At 42.0% G+C, this 23418-nt stretch overlaps 1 protein-coding gene across 1 annotated transcript in view; it reads left to right on the top strand.

Moving 5' to 3' along the window:
- Positions 1–23418, top strand: part of Palld (palladin, cytoskeletal associated protein) — a 380611-nt gene that overhangs the window by 153282 nt on the left and 203911 nt on the right. The window contains exons 3-7 of the mRNA XM_038326176.2: positions 3292–3358; positions 4722–4827; positions 7155–7229; positions 13152–13293; positions 14238–14261. Coding sequence (XP_038182104.1) covers positions 3292–3358; positions 4722–4827; positions 7155–7229; positions 13152–13293; positions 14238–14261 — 414 coding nt within the window. The remainder of the gene's footprint in view (positions 1–3291; positions 3359–4721; positions 4828–7154; positions 7230–13151; positions 13294–14237; positions 14262–23418) is intronic.

Raw genomic sequence — 23418 nt, forward strand, 5'->3', positions numbered from 1 at the left:
CTCCCATATTTCTGACCACTCTGTGACTATATCCTCAGGACTTTGCTCCCCACACAGCCAATTTTATGATTCCAATTAAGCTGGTATCTCAGAATAGCCCAGTCCATGCTGATAACAGCCTTTCTTGCTACTTCCTGGGGACTTTCCTGCTTAGCCCCACCCATCTCCACGTGGCGGTGAAAGCTTCCTCCTCTTTGAAAGCCTGATTCTTCTGCTCCCCGTACTTTGTCTGCTTTTTCTATGTAAACCCCGCTCCAATCCCCCTCTTCCAGCTAATCCTGCAATTTGGTCCCCATCACCACCCTCAATGTCCTGCCAACGAACTATAGGCCCTTCAGCTCTAGTCTCAAAACCTGCCCTATGTGTCTAACTGGGCTCAGCTGCTGTTTCTCCCACATGTGGCCACAGGCTCCACTCCCTGTCCCCAAACAAGTCCTGCAATTCCCTAACTTCTTGTACTCCTTCCAGCAGAGGCTAAAGGCCAGATCTGGGCAAGCATGGAAGTAACCGCTCTGAGGAATCCAGATATGCACAGCCTGAAGGTCACGGTCCTGAGTGGGAGGCAATTCAGAATAAGAGTGCAGGCCGTCACCACCTCGGGGAACTTACCTACCAGCTTGGTTCTTCCAGTTTCCTGACTATAAATTGGACATAAATTACTTCTGGGGAAGTTCTAATGGGGTCTAATAGTCCAATGATGCTATGGCAGAGTCGATATTAAGTCTTCACAGTTTGGTACTTCTTTTCTTAGCCTCTGTTCTCAGAGGACTGGTAATTCGCCTGCAGAAAGGATGGAACAGGTGCTACGCAGGCTATAAACAAGAGCCCTGAGAATCCCGAGAAGATGATGACCTTAAAAGACAGAATAGCATGCGTGTGTCCGAGGAGAGTGAGTTGCCAAAGTGCAGACACAAACAAGGAGACTGAAACCTGGCAAGGCAGACCTCCCTCTCCCTCCCCTTCATCCTTTGGAGCCTCCCTTGCTCCCTGCTTGGGCCTGCAAGCCCACTCCATTCCTCTCACTGCCCACACCCCTCTCCTGCTTTGTCTTGTCCCAATTTTGCCATATAAGGCATTTAGTTCTCACTCCACTCTGCTCACAAGAACAACACTCTCCAAGGGTTTGTGTGCATGCTGAATTTCTTTGAGACCACAGCCTCGCTCCCTAAGCAGTGTTCCCCCAAAGCATACATTTAATTCTGGGGATCAGAATCTGGTGACTTGCAAATGCTGAAAGTTCTGGCAAAGAAGGTGTGAAATCGGTTGCATGTCAGATATGAGGAGTTCTCATGTAGACTGAGGCATCTTCTTGTGCCTTAACAGGGAAGGTGAATGCTAGAAAACAATTAATCTCACGTAAGAGAAGGACGGATTAGGGAGGGAAAGAAACGGAAAGACATGAGCCTTCTTGGCAGTCCAGGAGCCAGGTGAACAACACCCACACTGAAGAAGTAGGAAGGGACAGAACAAACATTCCAACAGAGTTACCTCAGCCAGACTCTTCAAGATTAACAAAAGATCTGAGAGACTTACGCAGAAGCAGGGGAGGGAATTCAAGTGGCCTTCCAGGAGACCTGAGTGTTCATAGATATTCTATATGCACTGATGAGCAAAAGTACTGTGTGCAGAGTTTATTGACTATGAACCATTTGTCTGCCTGTGTACACAAATGTATGTGTGTCAATATGTCGATATATTAAACTGAAAGACATATGCCAAGTATATATCAAACTGTGTTGAGGCGGTCACCCACTAATCTTACCTAATTTACATAATTCTGTGCTTCGAGATCATTTTTTAAATATATTTTCATTAATTATTTGACAACTCTGTACATGCATGAAATCTATTTTGGTCATATAAGCATGTACTGTAAGATAATTTGAATACCCCGAATTAAATTTTTTTGAGAAAAGAAACATCAGAAATTTAAGTCTGTTGCTTACAATTTTCTGATACCAAATAGGTACAAACAGGTACCAAATAGGTACTGAAATTTGAAGGTGGTGACAAGGTTTAGAACACTGGCAGAGACGCTTGGACTCAGGTTTGAGTTCAACTCCTGGATCCAATAAGATGTCAAGACACAACTAATTCTGAAAGTTGTCCTCTGACCTCCACGTGTACAGGTACATGTGCAATGCACATGAGAACACATGTGTAAACTCAGACACAAATACTCATGATCAGAATAAATATTTAAGTATTCTGAGTGCAAGGGCTAGAGAGATGGCTCACTGGGGAAGAATGCTTGCTCTGTGGATACCAGGACCTGAGTCTGTGTCTACTACCCATGTAAAATGCCATAAACGGCTGCAAGTATCAGCAACCCTAGCATTGAGGGGTGGAGACAAGTGGCCTGACCTGTTGAGCAGCCTGCTTATCTGAAACAGTGAGCATCCAGGCCAGGAAGAAGCCCTGTCTCGAGGCACTAAGGCAGATAGCAGCAGAAGGGGTGTCACAACATCCGTTTCCACACTCACTCTGAGTTTCCACACTCACTCATGAACATGAATGCACACAGCATCCGTCTCTGGTCTCCACACACACTCATGGATGTGAATGCACACGGCATCCGTCTCTGGTCTCCACACACACTCAGGGACATGAATGCACACCAGATACTCTTCTCTGGTGTCCACATACTCTCATGGACATGAATGCACACATACACTCATGTGCATGGACCACAACACTCACACTCACACAAAACAAATTTTTAAAAGTCAAGTACAGCTTACTGATACCTGAAAATAAAACAAGTTGACCCTTAATTCAGGAACGAGATGAGTTTGGGAGGATGTGTTCCAAAATCAGAGGGTGTATTAATTCAGTAGTGACGCCATTATCACACACAGACAGAGTCAGGAGGCTACGTCTGATGAATGAGTGGCATCAGCAGCCTCCACCACGTGATCTCCCAGGGTTAAAGGTTAAAACCATGGGCATTTTTCCACAAAGACACTCGCATTTGTCTCATAGCTTTCTGGCCACGTGAAAGGATGGCCTAGATGGCCAAAGTGATAAAAACGGAGCTAATAATAAACCCAGGATTGCAAGCGCAGTGGTCTCAAGCAAGCTAATAATAGTAATTTTAAAAGATGATTTTCTGAAGAAACAATAAAAAAGTGATTCAACACCAAATTGGCCTCGATTTCCGTGGGTATTTGTAGCACAAATGAGACCTGGCATGTTACTATTTCCAGACGAAGACCATTATTATTCGGAATTCTTCCAGATGCTGATACCGCCCGCGTCCTAACTGTGTCGTGATTTTTAATGTCTTCCCAGGAGCCAGTTCGACGGACTCTGACAGCGAAAGCTTACCTTTCCTATCAAAAGCTGGAGCTATGCCACAGTGAGTGTCTTTGAGTCCCCTGATAAACCCTGTGACAAGGAAAGGTAGCAGCTGCTGGGGTTTGTAGCCAGGTGTGCTGGACTGAGAGAGGTCAAGCCATGTCGGTCGGAGATAGAGTGCTTGACACTGGGACACAATTTTTGACGTCGCATGAGTTAAAATGATGGGAGTCTGTATTTTATCATGAGTATGCCAAGATCGAGCCAGCCACTGCATTAGCTTCGGAGGCAGCCAGTGGATGGAAAAGACCGGTCTCACTGAGGGTAAAACCAGTTAGGCTACTGTGAAGGTGTGAATAAGAATCAGCAATGTCTTAATTAGGCCAGGAAGTGGTTTTCTTTCATGTAAAAATCTTTTGCTAGTTATACCTTATATCCGAAAAGGCCAGAATTTGCTTATTCCCTGCAGAGACGTGGGTTACTAATGAAATGTTACTGTCTCCTTCATTTTGCCAAAGCATATTCAAGACTATCTGAGTTTGGGAGAGAGCTCTATTAATGCTGAGATGTGCTAACAAGTGATTTAATTTCCTAGTAATTACATAACAATTCTATGCAATAAAAACTATTCCCCCTGATTAGATCCTTACACATTAATGCAAGTACTGTATTGTAAGACTATTGCAATAATAAAATAGTCATATATAGTTTGAAAAGTCACATCCATTCCACATCAGATAGTCACAGATATTAAATGGGCTTCTGCTGTGTCCATTTCGCCTGTCCTGATTTAACTTAGCATTCAAATCAAGACCTACACCCTCTAGGCCAACATGAGCCTGGAATTTGACTCCTCTAAATCCTTCCCTTCCACCGCACTAAAACTCGAAGCACGAAGACAAAAATTCCAAGCTCCTCTCAACAAAATTAGAAGCCAGCACAAAGGACAGACAGCTGCTAGCCCTAAAATAAACACTAAAACCGAGTCAACTATAGGACCCTAACCATAAAGATGCCAAATATTTGCCTACTGATAAAGACTGGAGAGCTTTCCCTGTTTTTCTTTTCTCTTAAGATTTTTTAAGGATAATACCTTAAAAATCTTTATGAGTGTAAGATGTCTCTGGCTACTTTTCTTTCATCTGTGCGTTTATTACAGCCCATTCTGTCTATGCACTGACCCTGCCCATGCAACTTTTTTAGCTATCGGTTTTAACAAATCCCAACTTCTGAAACAAATTTTAATAGAAACAGACTGGGTCTACAAAATAGGGAAATGAAAGAGAGAGAGAGAGAGAGAGAGAGAGAGAGAGAGAGAGAGAGAGAGAGAGAGAGAGAGAAGAAACCTGGGCCTTTTGTAAGATTATTTTAAAGAAAAATTGCTGATAAAAAAACTAATTAACATATGATTCTTCATTTTTCAGAGCTCAAAAGAAAACAACTTCTGTTTCCTTGACGATAGGATCCTCATCTCCCAAGACAGGAGTGACCACAGCTGTGATTCAGCCCTTATCTGTGCCTGTGCAACAGGTAATTGTGCCTCCAGCCTGAGAGGAGCTGAGTTCAGGAACAGGCTGCGTTGTTTTAGGACTAGCATTCGGTTCTAAATGAAACACTACCTTGAAGTATTTTCTGAGTAAAAACAGTGCTGGAAGGAAGGAAACCCCATGGCTAATGGTCTCATTTTAGTTCATGAAGAAGAGTCTGTAATCAAAAATCAAAAGCACACAGTATGTCAACAGTTGCGTTCTTATAGCCCTAAGAGGATAATGGCGTCTGCCTTAGCTCTGTGTGGACTCCAGTATGCGTCCTCTCTGTCCTTTCATCCAGTTAGCCCGTCTCATTAGCTTATCTAGAGAGACCAGGAAAGTTCACACACCAACAGGAACTTTTTCAGCCTCTTCAGCCTCTGAAGGCCAAACAGTATGGCTTAGAAAAAGACAATTACAATCGTTTGACTTCACTACACTGTTTTAAAATACTGGTTTAAGGTCAGCACGAGAGGGCTTTATCAGCAGAACTACTGGGAAGTAACTATAGTGAGCTGAACTTGCAAACACCATCAGCATGATTTTTTTAAAAAAAAATAAATTGTATCTAAATAATTGATGTGACATAAATCTTTAAGTGCAACACTTGTAGAAGGCTTTCCTGACGCTCTTGGTAGGTACATCCATCCCTAGTGAAGAGATTTGTCGCATGTGCATCCCCATGTCTTCCATAGACTTTTATTACCCATAATATTAACCACAAGCATTACAGTAACTACAGCATGCCATTCATACTTTCATACTTTGTAATATGTAGAAGATGAAATCAGTAGAGAAAAGACATGTGTGTTCATAAACTTGAGAAGAATTGACAAGGATACGTGACCCAAAAATGGCAGATACAGTAAATAGTTCCTTCAAACCACTGAACCAGGGTCACGTTGGTAAAACTATCTCTGATCAAATCCACGGGTAGTTTTTGTTTAAGAGGTTGACTTCTAAACATTGACATGAAATTGTTTGGATGCTAAGCACTGTGCTAGACACTTCACAGTAGAGAGAAGTCATCAGCCCCATTCCTTCCCAGTTTACAAACTAGTCGGGGGGGGGGGTGGAAGGACCTAAGATACTTCTTAACGTGGCTGAACGTCCTGTGAAATGCAACAGGAAGACATACATTGACATAGAGACACAAACACTATCTCGCATGTGCAGAGTGCGTTTTACATGGTTTTATTTCTACAGGAACACTCAGTGATACGTCCTAGTTTGCTGATGTGAAGTGAGGGTGCCCATCATTTCTTCCTGGCAGGCAATGAGACAGAAAGTTTAACACTTGGGTGTCAGAGAGCCTGAGTTCGAATCCCAGCTCTTAGTAAAGGGACTTTTGAGCAAACAGCATAACATCTCTGGGCCTAAATCCTTCATTTGCAGAATGGAGACTGTAGTGCCAGCGGTCTCTCATTGGTGGTATGAAGTCTATGAGCTGGTCTTCATCTGCCATTAAAACGATATCTGTCATGGATATAGAATGTCTATATATTCTTTGGATATCAGAGACTGTGAAAAGGGAGTCACAGACCTCCCAAATGACAAGCCAGTAAAAAGTCTTTCAATGAATAAGGTCTTTCATGGCTGTAGTAGCTTCACAGCACTGTAGTGTCTGGGGTGTATTAAGACACATGGTGTCAGATCGCTATCAATTTACAAGTGAATAAACCCAGATTACTTGCAAGTAAGCAATTTAACACACACCAAAATTGTCGCTCACTACTTTTTATTTTCCATACACAATTCTGGAACCTTTCCCTTCCCCTGAGATGAACGCTATTCAGTAATCTTTTCGGGGCCTTGAGCTTCTGATACATCAGTCAATGACTTTCATTTCTTTCCCCCATATTTTCTATTCTCCTTCATTGAAAGCATTCACGTGAAAAATAAGATCGGCAGATGTTTCCATAATTTACTTTGCCCTTTATTGCCAATCACTTATCCTTTTGATTCAATGAATCCAGACTGTATTTTAAAATAAAATATAGTGTCTGTGAGAACTTCTAAACAGACCCCTGTGGAAGTCCCACACACAGCAATCCATTTGGTAATAGCATTTAAAAGCTCTCAGATTCCCCCAGGACCTGGGGAACTCTTACCTCCAATATCCTTTTGAACAGAGAAGAATAACAGATGTGGAATGAGGGAGCAGAACAATGTCTGAGCTGTAAAGCAGACTCGCGGTGATGTATGGTGCTACCTTCATACACTCAGTTCATTCAAGTGGAGCAATCCCCCTAATGAAAGGTTTCTTTAGCCCATCTTTTCAGAGATTTATATATGGAGAATCCGATCCATGTGTCTCTCCTCTTTCAGGTTCACAGTCCGACTTCGTATCTCTGCCGACCTGATGGAGCCACCATGGGCTGTCTTCTTCCTGTTTTCACTAAGGTCTGACATCCGGAAGTCTCATTCTCCATGTTTGCTTTAGTCCTTAAATTTCGTTCACATAGGACTTTATGTAGCAGCCTTTAAGAGTTGAAATGAAGATATTAATAGGCAGATCATCGTGGTTACCTTAGGGGATAGGTAGGTATTCGTTGAATAATGACTGTGTGGCTGTTTGCCTATGCAAGGTTTGAGAAAGATGACTGTGAGCAGGTAAAGCCAGATGTCTGATCTAATGGGAAAGCCAGGAGAGGTATAAATAACAAGATAGAATGCAGAATTTAAATCTTTTCTTTCTTTATAGCTGGGTTTGGTAGCATATGACTGTAGTTCCAAAAGCTGGAGGCAGAGGTGGGAGGATATTTAGGAATTTGAGGCCATTGTTGGTCTGTACAGTGAATCCCAAGAATTAATCCATCTTCTTTTTTTTTTTTTACTCCCAATAAAATCTCTTGAAAGATCTAGGAAGATTTATAGAAAAAATACAAGCAAGCAACCAAACAAACAAATAAACAAAAAACTAATTTTCTGTTCGGTTTAAGTTGGTAATTTATATTGCCTAGTTGAGTGAGCCTCATGTCGTTGGGTGGCTGCAGGAGTCAGAAACCAGTCCACACAGAATCTCTTTCTTTCTTTTTGTTTTTGGAGAAAAGTCTAAAGCTTAATTGAAAGACATTTTAAAAGGTCAAATAAGAGGAAAGATAAGCCATTTTCATGTCAAAAGACTAATGAAGTCATTAGTTCTCAGATATATTTAATGCAAATTTAGCTGAATTCCCAACAAGTTTCTTGTTTCTATCCATTTGTTTGATATAGAATTTAGCAACCTGGTTCTAAGAGTTACTATATATATATATATATATATATATATATATATATATATATACATATATATGTATATATATACATATATGTATGGCTACAAATAGTCAGGGTCCTACTGAGGAAATAAACAGGGCAGCATTAGGGAAGAAGCAAATTTTTCTTATAAGATGTCAAGGGTTTCTAAATGTATGATAGTTATAATAAAGGTTGAACACTCCTAATCTGAAATGTTTTATAAACTAAAACTAAGAACATTGACTGCAATCTTTAGTGAAAAATTTTATAGGTGGCCTCAAGTGACAAGACCCAGTCAATACACAGGTGTACTAAAACCACTGTCTAAATTTTTCTTGGAACATGTATGTGTGGTATTTAGAAAACATTAATGAATTTCATGTTTGCTTATGTTTAGTCTTAGTGTGCTTTCTGTTGTTGTGATAAACAACATGATCAAAAACAACTTGGGGAGGAAAAGAAGGTTTATTTGGCCTTCACTTCGAGGTCTTGATTGAGGGAAGTAAGGACAAAGACTCAAAGCAGAAGTCAAGGGATTATTTCTGCTTATTGACTAGCTCCTAGCTTCTGCTCAGATAGTTTTCTTATACAGTCTAAGACCCCTTACAGGGAGGATAGTATCACCCACCGTGGCCTATACCCCATCCTGCGTCAATTAGTAATCAAGAATGCCACACTAGCCTGCCCACAGGACCCTCTGATGGAGGCAATCCCTCAACCAAAGCTCACTCAGGTAATTCTAGGCCAGGCCAAGTTGATAGCAGATGCTACATGGGAAAGTTCCTATGCCCAAGATAGCCCCATGCATTGCAAACATCCCAGTAAAAAAAATATCAAATCCAAAACACATTCAGATAGAGGCACATATCTCATCAAATTTCTGGGGAGTCAGAACAGCACCCACAGAGATATTCCAGTAACTGCAGGCACAGAGAGATCACTTAGGGACACAATGAATCCTTCAGTGGAGTTCAAAGGAATTTTTTTTAATTGGACTCCACACTTATCACAAGAATAAATCCCAAGTAAGCTGAAGAAAAATGAGTAAACAAATCTATAAAACTTCTGGGAGGAAGCCTGAGTGGCCTGCGCCTGTCATCCCTGCCCTCAAGAGGCTGCAAAGGGCTGCTGTGAGTTCAAAACCAGCAAGGGTTATGCTCTGAGTTCCAGGCGAAGCTGGGCTGTGGAGTGTGAACCTTCATCAAGAGAGAAAGAGAGACAGAGAGAAGGAATATCTGTCAGGGGACAGCAAAGGCAACTTTATTATCTTCGTGTAGGGAATGCTTTTATTTTAACTTCTAAGCCTGACTTCGTGAATTCCAAGCTTAATAAAAATTGCTTCCAGAGCTCTCCCCCTGTCTCCAGTGAGCACAGAGAACACATTCGAATGGTTGAGAGCCCCTCCAAAAACAGCTAGCAACAATAAAAGCAAAGGAAGTCTTTTAAGTCCCTAAGAAACCTAAGCCTGTAACGTCGGTGACATTTTCCTCAGATGCTATGAGCATGGACCACTTAGACCTTAGACGTGAGGCCATTCACAGCCAATACAAAGTGTAAGGGTTTGCACAGCCAGCATCTCAAGGGCATCTCTGGAAGATCATGTTCCATCATGCTTGAGTTGGGGGCAGCTGAGGTCAGACACACCTCTTTTCTGGCTTTATCTTTGCTTTGTTTTATTTTGTTTTCTTGGAGACATGATATCACTACATAGCTCAGGCTAGCCTCCTACTCACCCTTTTCCTTCCTCAATTTTCTCAGTGCTGGGGCTCCAAACATGCACCACTGTGCCCAGCCTTCACATGACTCCTATGCCCATGCTGGGGGCACAGGAGAAGGAAACATGGATGTTTCGTTTGTTGTCTCTCACCACAAGGTCAAAGGGTCCTGATATCAGTAATGTGACCCATTCCTCCTGGACACCAAGAGGGTCCTCAAAATCTAGAACTGAAACTTCAATTCCTCCATTGTAGTACAACTGCTAGGGCACAAACACTGTCAACGGTCATCCTTTTACTACCATTGCCACCACCACGAACACAGCCACCTCCACCACCTCCACTACCTCCACCAACACCAACACCACAACCACCACAACCACCAACTCCATCACCACCTCCACCACCACTTCCACCATCACCTCCACCACTACCACCACCTCCACCACAACCACCAACTCCATCACCACCTCCACCACCACCACCTCTATCATCACCTTTACCATCATCACTACCACCTCCACCACTACCTCCACCACCTCCACCACTACCACCACCTCCACCTCCACCTCTACCATGCAAATCAAATTATAAAATGTTCTAAGTACTAACAATATGACTGAAAACTAGTTTTTATTGTATGTGGGTTTTTAAAAAATCAAAGAGAGCGTGTGTGGAAGTAGTGTGCGCATCTCTACCCTCTAACCTGGTATGTGGTGTAGTATGCCTGCATTCTGCCCTTCCCTGTGTATGTGTTCTCCTTTTCCCACTAGGCAGCCTCTCTCTGGCTTGCAGCATCCTCTTTAGACCAGGGTTAGTGGATCAGGTTTAGACGATGATCCTGTATCAGCTCCTCACTCAGAGGACCCTTGGATTCATCGCCCTGAGTCTTTTCTCTGGCATTCCTCTTGTGCATGGTGGTGACAGTGCACAACAAGGCACGCTTTTCCTGTCCAGAGAGTGCATCCACCTAAATCCTCATGTTCCTCTAAAGATTCCCAGCACACTGTATGCATGGGAATCCTGCAGGAGCCTGCTTGGCTCCCACAGCAGAGTTGGGAAGGACTGTGAGACTGTGGGCAACCAGAATGCTCACAGAACGGCTACTCCAGAGGACTTTTCTTCCCTCGGACCCTTCCGAGGACACACATTCCAAGTCAGCACTATCTGTGATGAAAGGTCTTTGTATGGATCCTGAAGCATCCCGCGCTCCCGGATGTGACTCTGATTGATGATGCAGATGACTAAGCAAGCCTCTGAACCTCTGAACGTTGATCCTCATTATTCTGAGGGCTTCTACTTATGCTCCTGAAGGTTGTCTCAATGACTTACTGGGCTTAACCATTCATCATGCGCATGAGTGTGTGTGTGTGTGTGTGTGTGTGTGTGTGTGTGTTGTTACAGGAAAGGGTAAGCTGTAAACAAAATCTAGGAGCAATTAGATTTCTGCCTTTGTCTCTAGGCATCCACTCATTTGCTACACTCTTGTTTGCAACCACAACAAAAGGAAAAAATAGCCACATAATTTTAGGAATAAATCTAATCTCCTTTGATGCCTAAAAGCCCAAACAGGAAAAATATTTGGGTGTCATTTGTTACGTACCAGAAATGGCTTCCTGGAACCATTTCATAGATTGGCCCATAGAAGCTGGACCTCACACTGTGCTTTTTGAAACACTAAATTAACTCATCTCTGACTACAGTCATAAACTACAAAACATTTACTTAAGAGCCAGAGACTGTCTAGGGCCAGCAAGATGTCTCATCTGATAAAGGCACTTTCACCAAGCCTGAGTTCATTTTCTGGGACCCACAGGGTAGAAGGAGAGAACCAGCTCCTAGAAGTTGTCCTCTGGCATGTGTGTGCCATAATCCCACACACAGTGAACAAACAAATACAGTAAAAAATGAAGAAAGACATTTAAAGCAATCTATTTTCTACACTCACGAATATAAGTGGAGAAAGGAACACAATTAGTTGATTTTTTTTTTGAGAGTCTCACCTAGCCCAGGCTAGTCTCAAATTCTCAATATAGCTAAGGATGACTTTAAATTTCTGATTGTCCAGTATCTACTTCTATCTGAGTTGTTAGGATTAAAATCATGAGCAACTAGCCCTAGATTTTTTGGTGCTGGGATTTCATGCATAATGAGTAAGCTCTCTGCCATCTAAGCTACATCTCCAATGCCAGTAGTTGATAACCTTAAAGTTTTCATTATATATATTCTTGTTCACTGCCCGAACAAGATATTTTCCTTCCACTTTTATAATTAATTGACAATCACAATAGGCTTTTAGAATAGCCACAGCGCTTTAACACATATCCTAAGGACATATACTGAAGCATTTTTTCTCCATTTGCTGTAAGATTTGCAACTAGCTGTTACTCCCCAGACCTTTAAAACAAAACAAAGTAAACCTGCTCAAAGTCTACACACTTCCTAATGAATTCTGTGTGCTTTAGCTTGTTTATAAGTACTTTTTTTAAATCATGACTTAATTATTCCAAAAAACGCACACACTTTCTAAGGTATCTAATGGTCTAGTCAAATTCTCAAATGATCTGAAAGTGTCAATAGCCCCGATTACTAGTTAATCTTGGAGAAGGGACGTAGAGCCAGGGCGTATGTAAGGAAATTTTTAACATTCTGGCATTTAATGACAAGCATCAAAACTTCACCTCTTTTGCATCCATCCCATTTAATTAATTTATCTTTGGCATCATAAACATTTATTGGTGTGTATTTGGAGAGAGTAAGGCAGTGAGGCAGTTACAAGGGAAGCGGAAACGAAGGTCAATAAAGTAGACAAGGGGCCAGTTTTATCATTTGACTCGGAATCTTGAAATGGGAAAATGGCAAACCGCTTAACTTCATAAACTGGACAATGGAAACTGGTCAGGCGGAGGTGGGGGGTCCATGGACGGGTGGGTACTTACCAAAACACTAGCATGGCTTTTTTCTCTTATCTGGCTTCCCTAAGTATCCGCAGTCATTTGGAATAGAATTGTCTGCAAGCCTTGCATTCCACCAGCTTACCATAAAATGTAGATAAAGGAAAGTGGCAGCTGTTACATCAAATGCCACCAATAATAAGGGTCGGTGCAAATCTGCAAACGGGCGGGACAGGCCTTATGCTAAACTGTCCGAATCTCACGGCCGGCCGGGAGATCTTGAAAAGCTGGCGGCCCATGGTACTCGTCCTCACCTGAGTTTATGCTGATTATTTTCTGACAACCCTCTCAACGTGGATGTTTTGTTACCTCTGTGTTTAGGGTTTTGTCTAAGGTTTGGCGTCTTTCTCCTCTGTTGTAAGACTGTTTACAGAGGTGGGAAGTCTAAGGTGGTCCGTTTGCTTCTTGAATTTCAGGAACTACAGAACATAGCAGCCTCCGAGGGCCAGGTGGTGGTCCTGGAATGCCGTGTCCGAGGAGCACCCCCGATGCAGGTCCAATGGTTCCGGCAAGGGAGTGAAATCCACGACTCTCCAGACTTTAGAATTCTTCAGAAAAGTAAGAAGAGGTGTCGGTTCTCCCGGATTTAGTTTGATTTTCTCTGGTTTCACAAGAATTGGAAAGGACTTAGATGAGCTGTTTTATATTTTCGAAGTGGGATGAGGCTAATATAGTCTGTAACGCACAGGGTGTAAATGAATCTGCTTACTCTCTTTCCCCTCCTGTTTCTCACAACACCTTGTAAATGTGGGGTCCAGCGGACCGCTGTGATTGTCCACCTACAGATGAAAACACCGGTGTGAATGCCGATTTTCTAGTTCCAGCCTTCCATACTGACTTCATTCTACGACTGCAGTTGACCACACAGTGTTATGCTGTTCATTAACACTGCCTAAAAAAAATGTCAATTTCCTAAATATAATGCCTTCAAACTGCCCCTTCCTTGCTTGTTATATGGCAAGACACTGCCTACATTAAAGGGGCAAGGAGTAGATGCTCTTTTTTTGTTCAAGGTGTTTGTAGAGTTGACAGTTAATGCTGGAACTTTCCCCACAACCCCTTCCAAAATGCTACTTGTGAAATAGACCAAAGAATTAGTCTACCTCATTTTTATGGGGAAAAAACCCACAGTGGCCCCTTTGAAGTGGATGAAATCTATAGATCTTTCCTTTAGAACAAAAATTCCCACATACTCGCTTATCTGGCAAATCGTTTTAAGAGGCTCGCAAGTCGGAAGTCTGTCTGGAACTACAGTGTCTTACACTTCCTAGGGCCTAGTGTTTCTGTATTATGGAAATGTAAACGAAAGTGATTGCCGCCTTAACCCTGTCCTATGCAGAGGTGGCCCTCACCACGTACACACACACACACACACACACACACAAACACACACATACACACACAGCCTAGCCAAAAGCCATGGGAACAAGGCGGTAGGTTAATTAGCCCCAGACCTTGTTCTAATGCTTGTTCCATTTTTTTTTCTTTTCTCATGCTAACAGAACCTAGATCGGCATCCGAGCCCGGTAAGCATTTTCTCCTGTTGGGGGTAATGTATCTCTGGGGTTTCAGGAGGGCTTTGTTTCTATTTCAAAACCACACACCACATAGAACGATGTTTTTGCAATTCCTTAGAAACATAAAACCGTCTTCAAAACAATGTCTTCTTTATCATGGGGTCTGTGCCCTGCAATCCTCATCATCTTTATTAGTAAAACATGCTGCTCAGACCAGAAAGCTGGGCTTGGGTAACAAGGCTTTTTCAAATATAGCGTTTTATACTCAGAAGGCTAAACTAGACTTGTGACCCAAAAGAAAATCTTTCTAAAATACCAGTAGAAAAGAGAAATTTATTGCAGGTGTTTACTGACCAAAACCCACTGCAAGACAGTCCGCAGCTCAGAAAGTACCCAAGAGCACAAAGACTTGACAGAGTGAGCCCTCAGGCGTCTCTCTCTCTCTCTCTCTCTCTCTCTCTCTCTGTGTGTGTGTGTGTGTGTGTGTGTGTGTGTGTGTGTGTGTGTGCAAGCATGCGCGCACGCTAGAGTTGTAAACTTTTACTGTTCCACAAGCATGAAGAATGTCACCATGCCCTGGGATCTCTCTTCATTACTGGGTCATCTGACCTCACCCAAGTGCTCTGTGATCCAAGAGTGTGGGGGACAACTGTTCTCTGCCTTTGACCTCTTGTATATTTATGACTTCCCATGAACCCAAAAATTGTGCATCCAGGTATTTCATAGTATGCCCCGCCACCTGAAGATTGTTTTCTTTTGTATTTTTTCCCATCAGAAAAGACATGGTCCCACTCTTTCTTCACAAAGGTTAAAAAAACATGGCATTTTCCTGTTTCTGCTGTTTATGCTTCTGCTACAGCAGCAAGCAGATCCCGCCAAATGTGCCTTGGGAACCATGGCCCTGCCCTGACCTTTGCCTGGGAATTCGAAGCTTCTTGTTGGCTCTAGCAGGTCATGGTACTGGGCTTTGCCCCTGAGTCCGTCACATCTGAGTATCAGGTCATTAAAAGCAGAGTGCTCTCTTATGAGGGCTCAGAGATAAAATGATGCTTCTTAACGTCCTTTGGGAATGACTGGAATTAATGATCTGGTGGCTTCTGAGTTACACCTAGCGCATCTGTTGTACCAGTCACCACATCAAACACCACAGTCACTTTTCAGGCTGTGGAAACAGACCGCTGTATGCTTTGTTTGTGATAGGCCTTTGTATACGCGTGAATAATGCTAGGCCCCCAATGTATGGAACATCTACATCTATGGACAAATCTTTTGTGGGTTTTTTTTTTTTTTTTTTGGTTTTTCGAGACAGGGTTTCCCTGTAGTTTCTAGAGCCTGTCCTGGAACTAGCTCTTGTAGACCAGGCTGGCCTCGAAGGAAATCAATAGGTGGTAAGGGTGCATCTTTTACATTTACTGTTTCAAAGAGTAGCAGGTGGATAGATGATGGATGAGTAGGCATATTTTTATAAAGGGAAAACTGGATATTTCATTTGGTCACTGTGTATAATATGTGCAAGTTATCTCTTTTAGTGCTTTAAGTACAAATGTGCTAAAATCGTAGGCCAACGTTTCCAAAAAAATTCGTATGGGTTTGAGCTTATTTTGGTATTGTACTTTGTACTTGGGACAATATATACAGTTTTCTCTGTTGTCTTCATCTACTGAAGTTTATGATGATTTTATCAGATATCTCCTATAACCAAGGTCAGAAAATCGTAAGTTAGCTACCATCTTAATTTTCAGATTATTCGTTTGCGATTGCATGGTTTAGTTTTGAGTACATGTGTGTTTGAGTATTGAAAACATTCAGAGTAAGGTTGGGAGGCAAAGTGCCTGTTGTGATAAATGTGAGGACCTGGGCTCTAATCCTGTGAATTCATACTAAAAGAAAAGGGCATGGTGACAGTAACTCCAATGATGGGCAGAACAGGAAAAAAAAAAAGCATGGATTCCTGAAATTCATTGATCAACTAGCCTAGCCAAATCCATGAGATTTAAATACAGTGGGAGATTCTATTTCAAAAAGTAAAGGTAGGCAGAGGGCTCAATGATCCTGGTTTGGCTCCTAGTAACCATATGGTGGCTCATAACCATTTGTAACTTCAGTTCCAGGGATTACAATGCCCTCTTCTGGTCCCCACAGTCATTCTACACACATGGTGCACTTACAAGGAAGCAAAACACTAAGACATGTAAAATTAAGATAAATAAATCTTTAAAAAGATATAAATAAATAGATAGTGTGAAGAGCAATCAAGGAAAAACACCCAGTGCTAAGCTCTGTTTTCTACAACATGCACACACAGGTGCACACACACACACACACACACATCAAAAGGAAAAGAAAACATTCCCAATATAGTGAGGGCAGTATTGGATGAGGAAGGTAATGGCAACAGCCCCCACCCTGCCTCTACTCTCTCCCCACTCCTACTGTTTACAGTCTTTGTGTCCCAGTTACAGCTTGTTTTGCTTTTAGAAAATATATGTTTGATCATGAGCTACTTCATAAAATTCGTTCTGGATGCTCCAGACCTGTTGGATTCACTTAAATGCCTTCTGGGTGAGCACAGAGATGTCATGGCTGAAAGCTGAAGGCATGGAAGGCACTCTTCTTCCGAAAATCACCCCGAGCAGTGTATACAAGATTTTCCTTACCCTGTTTGCTGAATTCCCTTATTTTTCTCTTCCCTTTAATTATGTCTGAAAGTATTTTAAGAGACCAGAACCCCCCATCCAGAACCATAATAACAGCATCTGGTAAAGGGAAGTGTACCTTGGCAGAGAAATCTTTCAAGAAAATCTGTCACTATAAGAAAATAATGTAGGCAGGAACATATTAGAAAGAAGAATTCACCTCACCGTTGTACTTACCACACCTACTAGAGAAGCTCCTTTCATTTTCCTAAAGGGATGTTAACACACTCCACTTTGGGAAGCCCACACTTGACCTACAGTATTAAATAAAATCTGTGGTCATAGTTTTAACATAAATAAAAAAATTAACACAGGAGTGACTCTTCCTCTGACGGCTTGTGTGAGTTGGATGGACTATGAACCCAAGCGAGCCTATTTGTGTTTAAACAAAGTTTAGTGTGCCTAACAAAAGTAGGTGTGATTTATTTCCTAATTTCCAAACGTTTCCCTGGTGCTGACCTTGAAATTTCCATACTGAGAGAGAAAGAGAGAGAGAGAGAGAGAGAGAGAGAGAGAGAGGGAGAGAGAGAAAGCCCTTGCATGTGTGTGTGGGCGTGTGTGTATATTTAGACAACTTACTTTTCTTACATGACCTGACTGATTCCTAGAACTAATCAGCCACTAGTGTATTCATCTACATAGAATGGATGTGGGGTCTGTCTTCTCTGATATCTGAGTTTCAGCCGCTGTTAGGTTGAAACAGAGAAACACACATGGCTACAGCACATCCGAGGCAAGAGATAAATTTTATAGGACTTGGTCGGTGATGGTTTCCAAGTGCTGAAACATAAATAGCCTTTGAAATTTGGGACAATATCTAAACAGATTTTTATTGCTCTCTCGTCTCTTCCCCTGACATAGTTGCTCTCTCCTGGTCTCTCGTCTGTCTCTCTCTGTCTACATCCTTCCTTCCCTCCCTTTCTCATTTCCCACCAGCTCCCCCATTCTTCTTATCTATTTTTCCTGTTCAGCCTCCCTATTACTGATGGGTAAGATGCTTCAAGGCTCTAAAAATAAAGTGGAAATTCCCTAGGATCTAGATATGGGCCCATTAGGATTCGATGTTTAGATAAAGAAGGGACTAGCTGGGTCCTTCCCCCGTGCCTCTGTGCAGCTGGAGCAGGCTTTCCTCTTCATGACTGCACTGCGCTGGTCTAATGTGTTTTGCACTCCCCTCTCTGTCTAGACAGGAGTCGGCTTTCATCACAAATCTTTTCAGACTGTTTTGTGAATTAATAGCGAGTCAGCTTACTTAGGAACAACATTGGTTTGTCATACTACCTGCCTGGCCTCCTTTTTTTTGACATTCTAATTCTACCCTGACTGAATCCTTCAAAGACTAATCTGGTGTAAGAGGATGAAGATTCATTCACAGATGTTAATTCTCAGGCTGTTACTCAGCTGTCTGGAAATAGCCACAAACTGTCTTGGATGGCTTCTATTGCATTGTCTAATGGTCTAATTAGACATTTGAAACCCAAGCCACAAAAAAGTGTGTTGGGAAACACACACACAGAAAGAATGGGGGATGCATTCACACACACACACACACACACACACACACACACACGGTGTCTCCTACTTTCTTTTAAAAGATTTATGTGAATGTATCTATGTACATGTATATGCACATGTGTGTGGGTACCACAGGAGTCCAGAAGAGACCATAAGTTGCCCTGAAGGTGTAGTTTCAGGCTGTTGTGAGTTGCCTGATGTAGGTGCTAGGGATTAAACCCCAGTACTCTATAAGAGAGGCATAGGCTCTTAACCACGGAGATACCTCTCCTATCCCCTTTTTAGAAAGTTAGGACTTCTCATCCCTCTTGCCAGTGTGACTCTCTACTTAGCTATGTGACCTTTCCTGAATCTTTGTCCATATGCTGACTCTGTGCTTCAGAATGTCAGGGAAACTGCACTGGCTGGATGTCCTGAGGGCTGGGTCGGGAAAGAGCAGCTATGTAGATGCTTGTTCTCAGGCCAGTGGGTGTGCACACAAAAGATTAAGTTTTAGGTGAGAAAAAGTACCTGTGTGGACAAAACTAGCCTGCATGCAACCTGTGCATCCCTCTCTCTGTGACAGGGCACCCAGGGTGCCTCTCCACACTGTCATAGATGTGTTGCAGGCTTGAGATACAATGAAGTCCGGCAGATATAATGCACCAACTAGCTAAAATTATTCATAGTTTTAACACTGGGTCACCATCCTTTTCGATCGGTATGTGACAAAAAACCACTGACTTCTGAAAACCTGTATGGAAACGAGCTTTTCTATAGCCAGTCTAATACAAAGGGGTTATACAGCCTCCAGTAAATGCTCACACCCATTAAAATGCAACTGTGATTATTAAAGAACAAGTGGGTAATTTTTCTTTTAATGCATGTATGTTTTGCCAACAGTACTTACGCTGATGTAAATATAACATTCTATGGGAATAGCTACCTAACTCATGGAGCTGTTAGGCTTATCTGTAGGCTTAAATAACTATAAGAATATTCTAATATACATAAAGTCTCATAGCCCAAGACAGTTTACTTTAATCTTTGAGAGGAAAGGGGAAGTTTGAAGGTACTTTTGAGTGTGTACTGAAAAAAAAAAGATTAAAAAAAGCTGAGGAGTGAGGTTACAAGTTCTAGGCCATCCTAAAGTACATGCTTCAAAAGAAATTAAGAATGAAAGAAGAAAGAAAGAAAGAAAGAAAGAAAGAAAGAAAGAAAGAAGGAAGGAAGGAAGAAAGAAAGAAAGAAAAGAGGAAAGAAAGAAGGAAGGAAGGAAGGAAGGAAGGAAGGAGTTTAGGAAGTTGAGGAGTTGACAATGGTTTGGAATATTTTTCTCCAAAGGTATCACCTAAATTAAACAACAGGGAAAGGTAGAATTTCTAGTCAGCTCAAGGAAGGAGGAAAGGAAGCAGGGAATGAGGAAGGGAGGAAGGGAGAAAGAGAAAAAAATCATAAACAAAAGTTGAGAGAATGGCCCAAGGAACACAGAAAGAAGAAATCTAACAGCAGGGTAGAAAGGTAGAGAAAGCTGAAAGAGACACTGTAGAATTGAGATTCCAGGAGGAGAAAGGCATTATCAAATAAGTAACTCAGAACCTTCCCCTGATGCTCAGGCAGTAAAGTGCTTTTTGCACAAGCCTGAATTCTGGCCTAGTTCAGATTCCCCAGCACCCACATAGCAGCCAAGTTTGGCAGTGCCTGTCTGTAACCCCAAGGATGGACAGTGGAGGACATAGGTGAATGCCTGGGGTTCGTTGGCCAGCCCATCTAGCCAATCAGAGACGTGTAGATTCAGTGAAAGACCCTGTCTCAAAAAATAGATGGAGAACAACTGAGGAGGATATCTAATGTCCACCCCTGACCCCAATATGCACCAACACATGCAAAAGCATGTATATATACACACACACACTACACGTATACACAGATTCTCTAGGTTTAAAGCCATTCACTTCTGGACTGAAAATGTACACCAAGTGTGCAATATGTGGAATGAATTCAGAGCTGTGCATATCTCTGGGGAATTCAGAATATCCAGGATAATAGACACTGAATGAACACATTCCCAGGGAACTCGGAGAGGCTCAGACCTTCTCAGCAGCCACATTAGACACAAAGAGACCATGAAGCAAAAGCTGCAAATGCAAAAATTACCTCAAACTGGGAATTATCCCCAGAGCTCCAGGTCTGTGTGAAGATCTTGTAAAAATACTTCCAGATTTGCGAGGTCTCAGAAGTGTTCTTCCACAGTCTCTCCAGGATGGTGTTCTCCACCACAACCAGAGAGCTGAACCAGAAAGAGCAAAATGCAGATGTGCAGAACAGGAAACAGTGATCAAAGGGAACCTCCACGAGTGTACCAGCTGTGCACCATGAAGGAGGGCAGGTCCCCAGTCGCAGATTGCAGGGTGTCCGTCAGGAGAAAAACCCACTGTGGCTGGCTGCACTACGAGCTCCACTCCCTGGCTCCTTCCCATCTTTTGCCTTAATAACGGGATGGCTGGATGGCAGAGCCAGTTTTCCCAGTTTTGTTGTCCTGATCTCTCATCCATAGACTGACACCTGGAGCAGCAGAAGAGACTTGTGTACCCCCAAAGAAGTGCATTTTGTCCTAGTCCTGAGAAACATGAGAAACATGGAATTTGATGGTGCCGAGTCCATCCAAAGTAACTGTTAGGCATCCAGTTCTTGTCCACGCTTAGCCCCACCAGATGAATATCGCATTTTCCAAGATTCAGAATGTTGCCTGGATCTTGTACCTTTGTGGCTTTTCTGTTTGTTTGTTTGCTTGCTTGTTTTGCTTTGTTTTGAAACATTCAGGAAAGATGATATTAGTTTATGGCCTAAGATAGTAGTGAAGGGTTTTGTTTGTTTGGTTTTAACAGTGACAAGGTTGGACTTACTGTCCAATTCTTTAAATGACATAAATATATACTTGATACCCATTTTTAAAAGGATGCATATGTAGACCATCAAAGGAAATATTATCATAAGATAAGGAGGATTAAGTTGGGAAAAATCTACAAGTCATTTCTAATGTGCTAACTTTGTTTTATTTTCCTCCATTTTTAAATACACAAGGGTCCATTTCATTAGCAATCTTTACCGTGCACATTTTAAATGTCCCTCTCTCTATGTGTAGAACTGACTGTCTTTAAAGATCCTTAGAATGTATTGATACCTGCACTGCTTTTAACCACACTAGATTTCTTCTTCATTGAGTTTAGCCAGAGCCTTTTTAAAAATTAGTTGTGTTTGCCAAACCATGTAGTTGAAAAGTAAAAGCTGTTAGTGACTCCAGATAAAATTTTAAAGGGCCACAAATGGAGATATGTAGGAAACAGTACCTGGGAACCACTAGGGGATGAAATGTTTCACCCTTGCTGCCTCTTAATTGTATGAGTTCTTGTAAATTTGGGTTTTTTTTGTCTGTGTTTCACCAAGTGTTAAATATATCCAAGAACTTGAGTAATATTCAGGGCTGCCTTCTGCTGCAGTTGAGCAATTTTTAGGTAATTTTAAAAAGTATTTATTGCTTGCCAGTAAAAATAATTTCTGACTTAGTAATTTATTATATGCCTTCAAATCACAACCTCAGGAAGTCAAATTTGGGGAAACTGGGTTTAAAAGGATCACAATTAAAGTTATTAATAACCATAGACTTCTCCATTTATATTGGAGATGGTTTTTTTGGTACAGACCAGCGAGCCTCTAATCCCTTCATTTGACATGACCAACATTTTCTGACTTCAGTTCTTACCAGAATTTCTTTTACAGATGCTGTAGGTTTGAGTTGCAATCAGATAAAAATTTCATGTTATAACCTGGGGCATTTTGTTTCCATGTGGCTTGCTTCATATTTAATGATGTCCAAATCATGCAAGCCATGAACTTGTCCCCACTGGGAGACTCTTTCAAAGGGAAGCCAAGAAAGCCACCTTGGGTACATGGAATTGGCCAAATGTTAAAATCATTGCGGTGTCACAAAATGACATCCCGATGCTGTTCAGGTTTTTTTTTTTCCTAAGTCATAATTTTTCTAGATATCTAGTTGGTTGCAACCATATGCAGGTCTGTATCTTATTTTATACACAGTATTTCTGAAAATTCATATAAAATAAGTCCTGTTTGATCATATTGGAATTTTAAAGGAAACTTGTAAGAAAATCAATTGTTTGTTTGTTTGTTTTATGAAGCAAATATCCTTCCTTCTATCTACATGAACCTATGCATTTATTAAAAATCAATTCTGAGGAGGCTGCCATGTACTAAGTGCTGGAAACATGAGCCATGAACAAAACAAAAGAAGGTAATAAAACAATACTCGATAAATGATTCCACTTTAGTTATAACATGTCCTAACTGGAAACCTGCCCTCCTACAATCTCAGTTGGGAAAACTCCGACCAAGTCTAATTTTTAATGGAGGGAAGTGGATTCTAGGACAGACCTTAAGGATAAAAGGAAAGCAGACTCGGCGAGTGCTGCTTAAAGGCAAAACTGAATGAGCAGGAGGTGAGACATCAAACCCGAGACCAGCCTGGCAGAAGCAGGACCTTGACTGCCACATTCCAGGTCTTGACTTCTTATTCAAATCACACAGGGACCAGGAAGTCATGTGGTTTTCTTCCTCCTTAGCCATTGGGCTAGGAAGAGGCAGTTGTGTATAGAACCTCGTGTTTACTTAAGGAGCCCAGAGTCTGAGAAGGGTTGTAGAAGAAACATCACCTTTGTTAGGAGTCATCAGGATGCTGGGAGATGGCCCTGGGGGTGAGCACTTGCTTCACAAACATGAAGACTTGAGTTTGAGTTCGAAAGACCCACATAAGAAACTGGATGTGGTCATGCACACACCTATAACCCCAGCACTGTGGTTGGCAGAGCAGAAGCCGTGCTTCAGATTACTGTGACAAACAGCTCCAGTTTCAGTGAGACACTAGGTCTCAATGGAACAAGGAAGAGGATGGGGATAGA

The sequence above is a fragment of the Arvicola amphibius genome, chromosome 4 (assembly GCF_903992535.2).
Source record: "Arvicola amphibius chromosome 4, mArvAmp1.2, whole genome shotgun sequence".
Lineage (NCBI taxonomy): Eukaryota > Metazoa > Chordata > Mammalia > Rodentia > Cricetidae > Arvicola > Arvicola amphibius.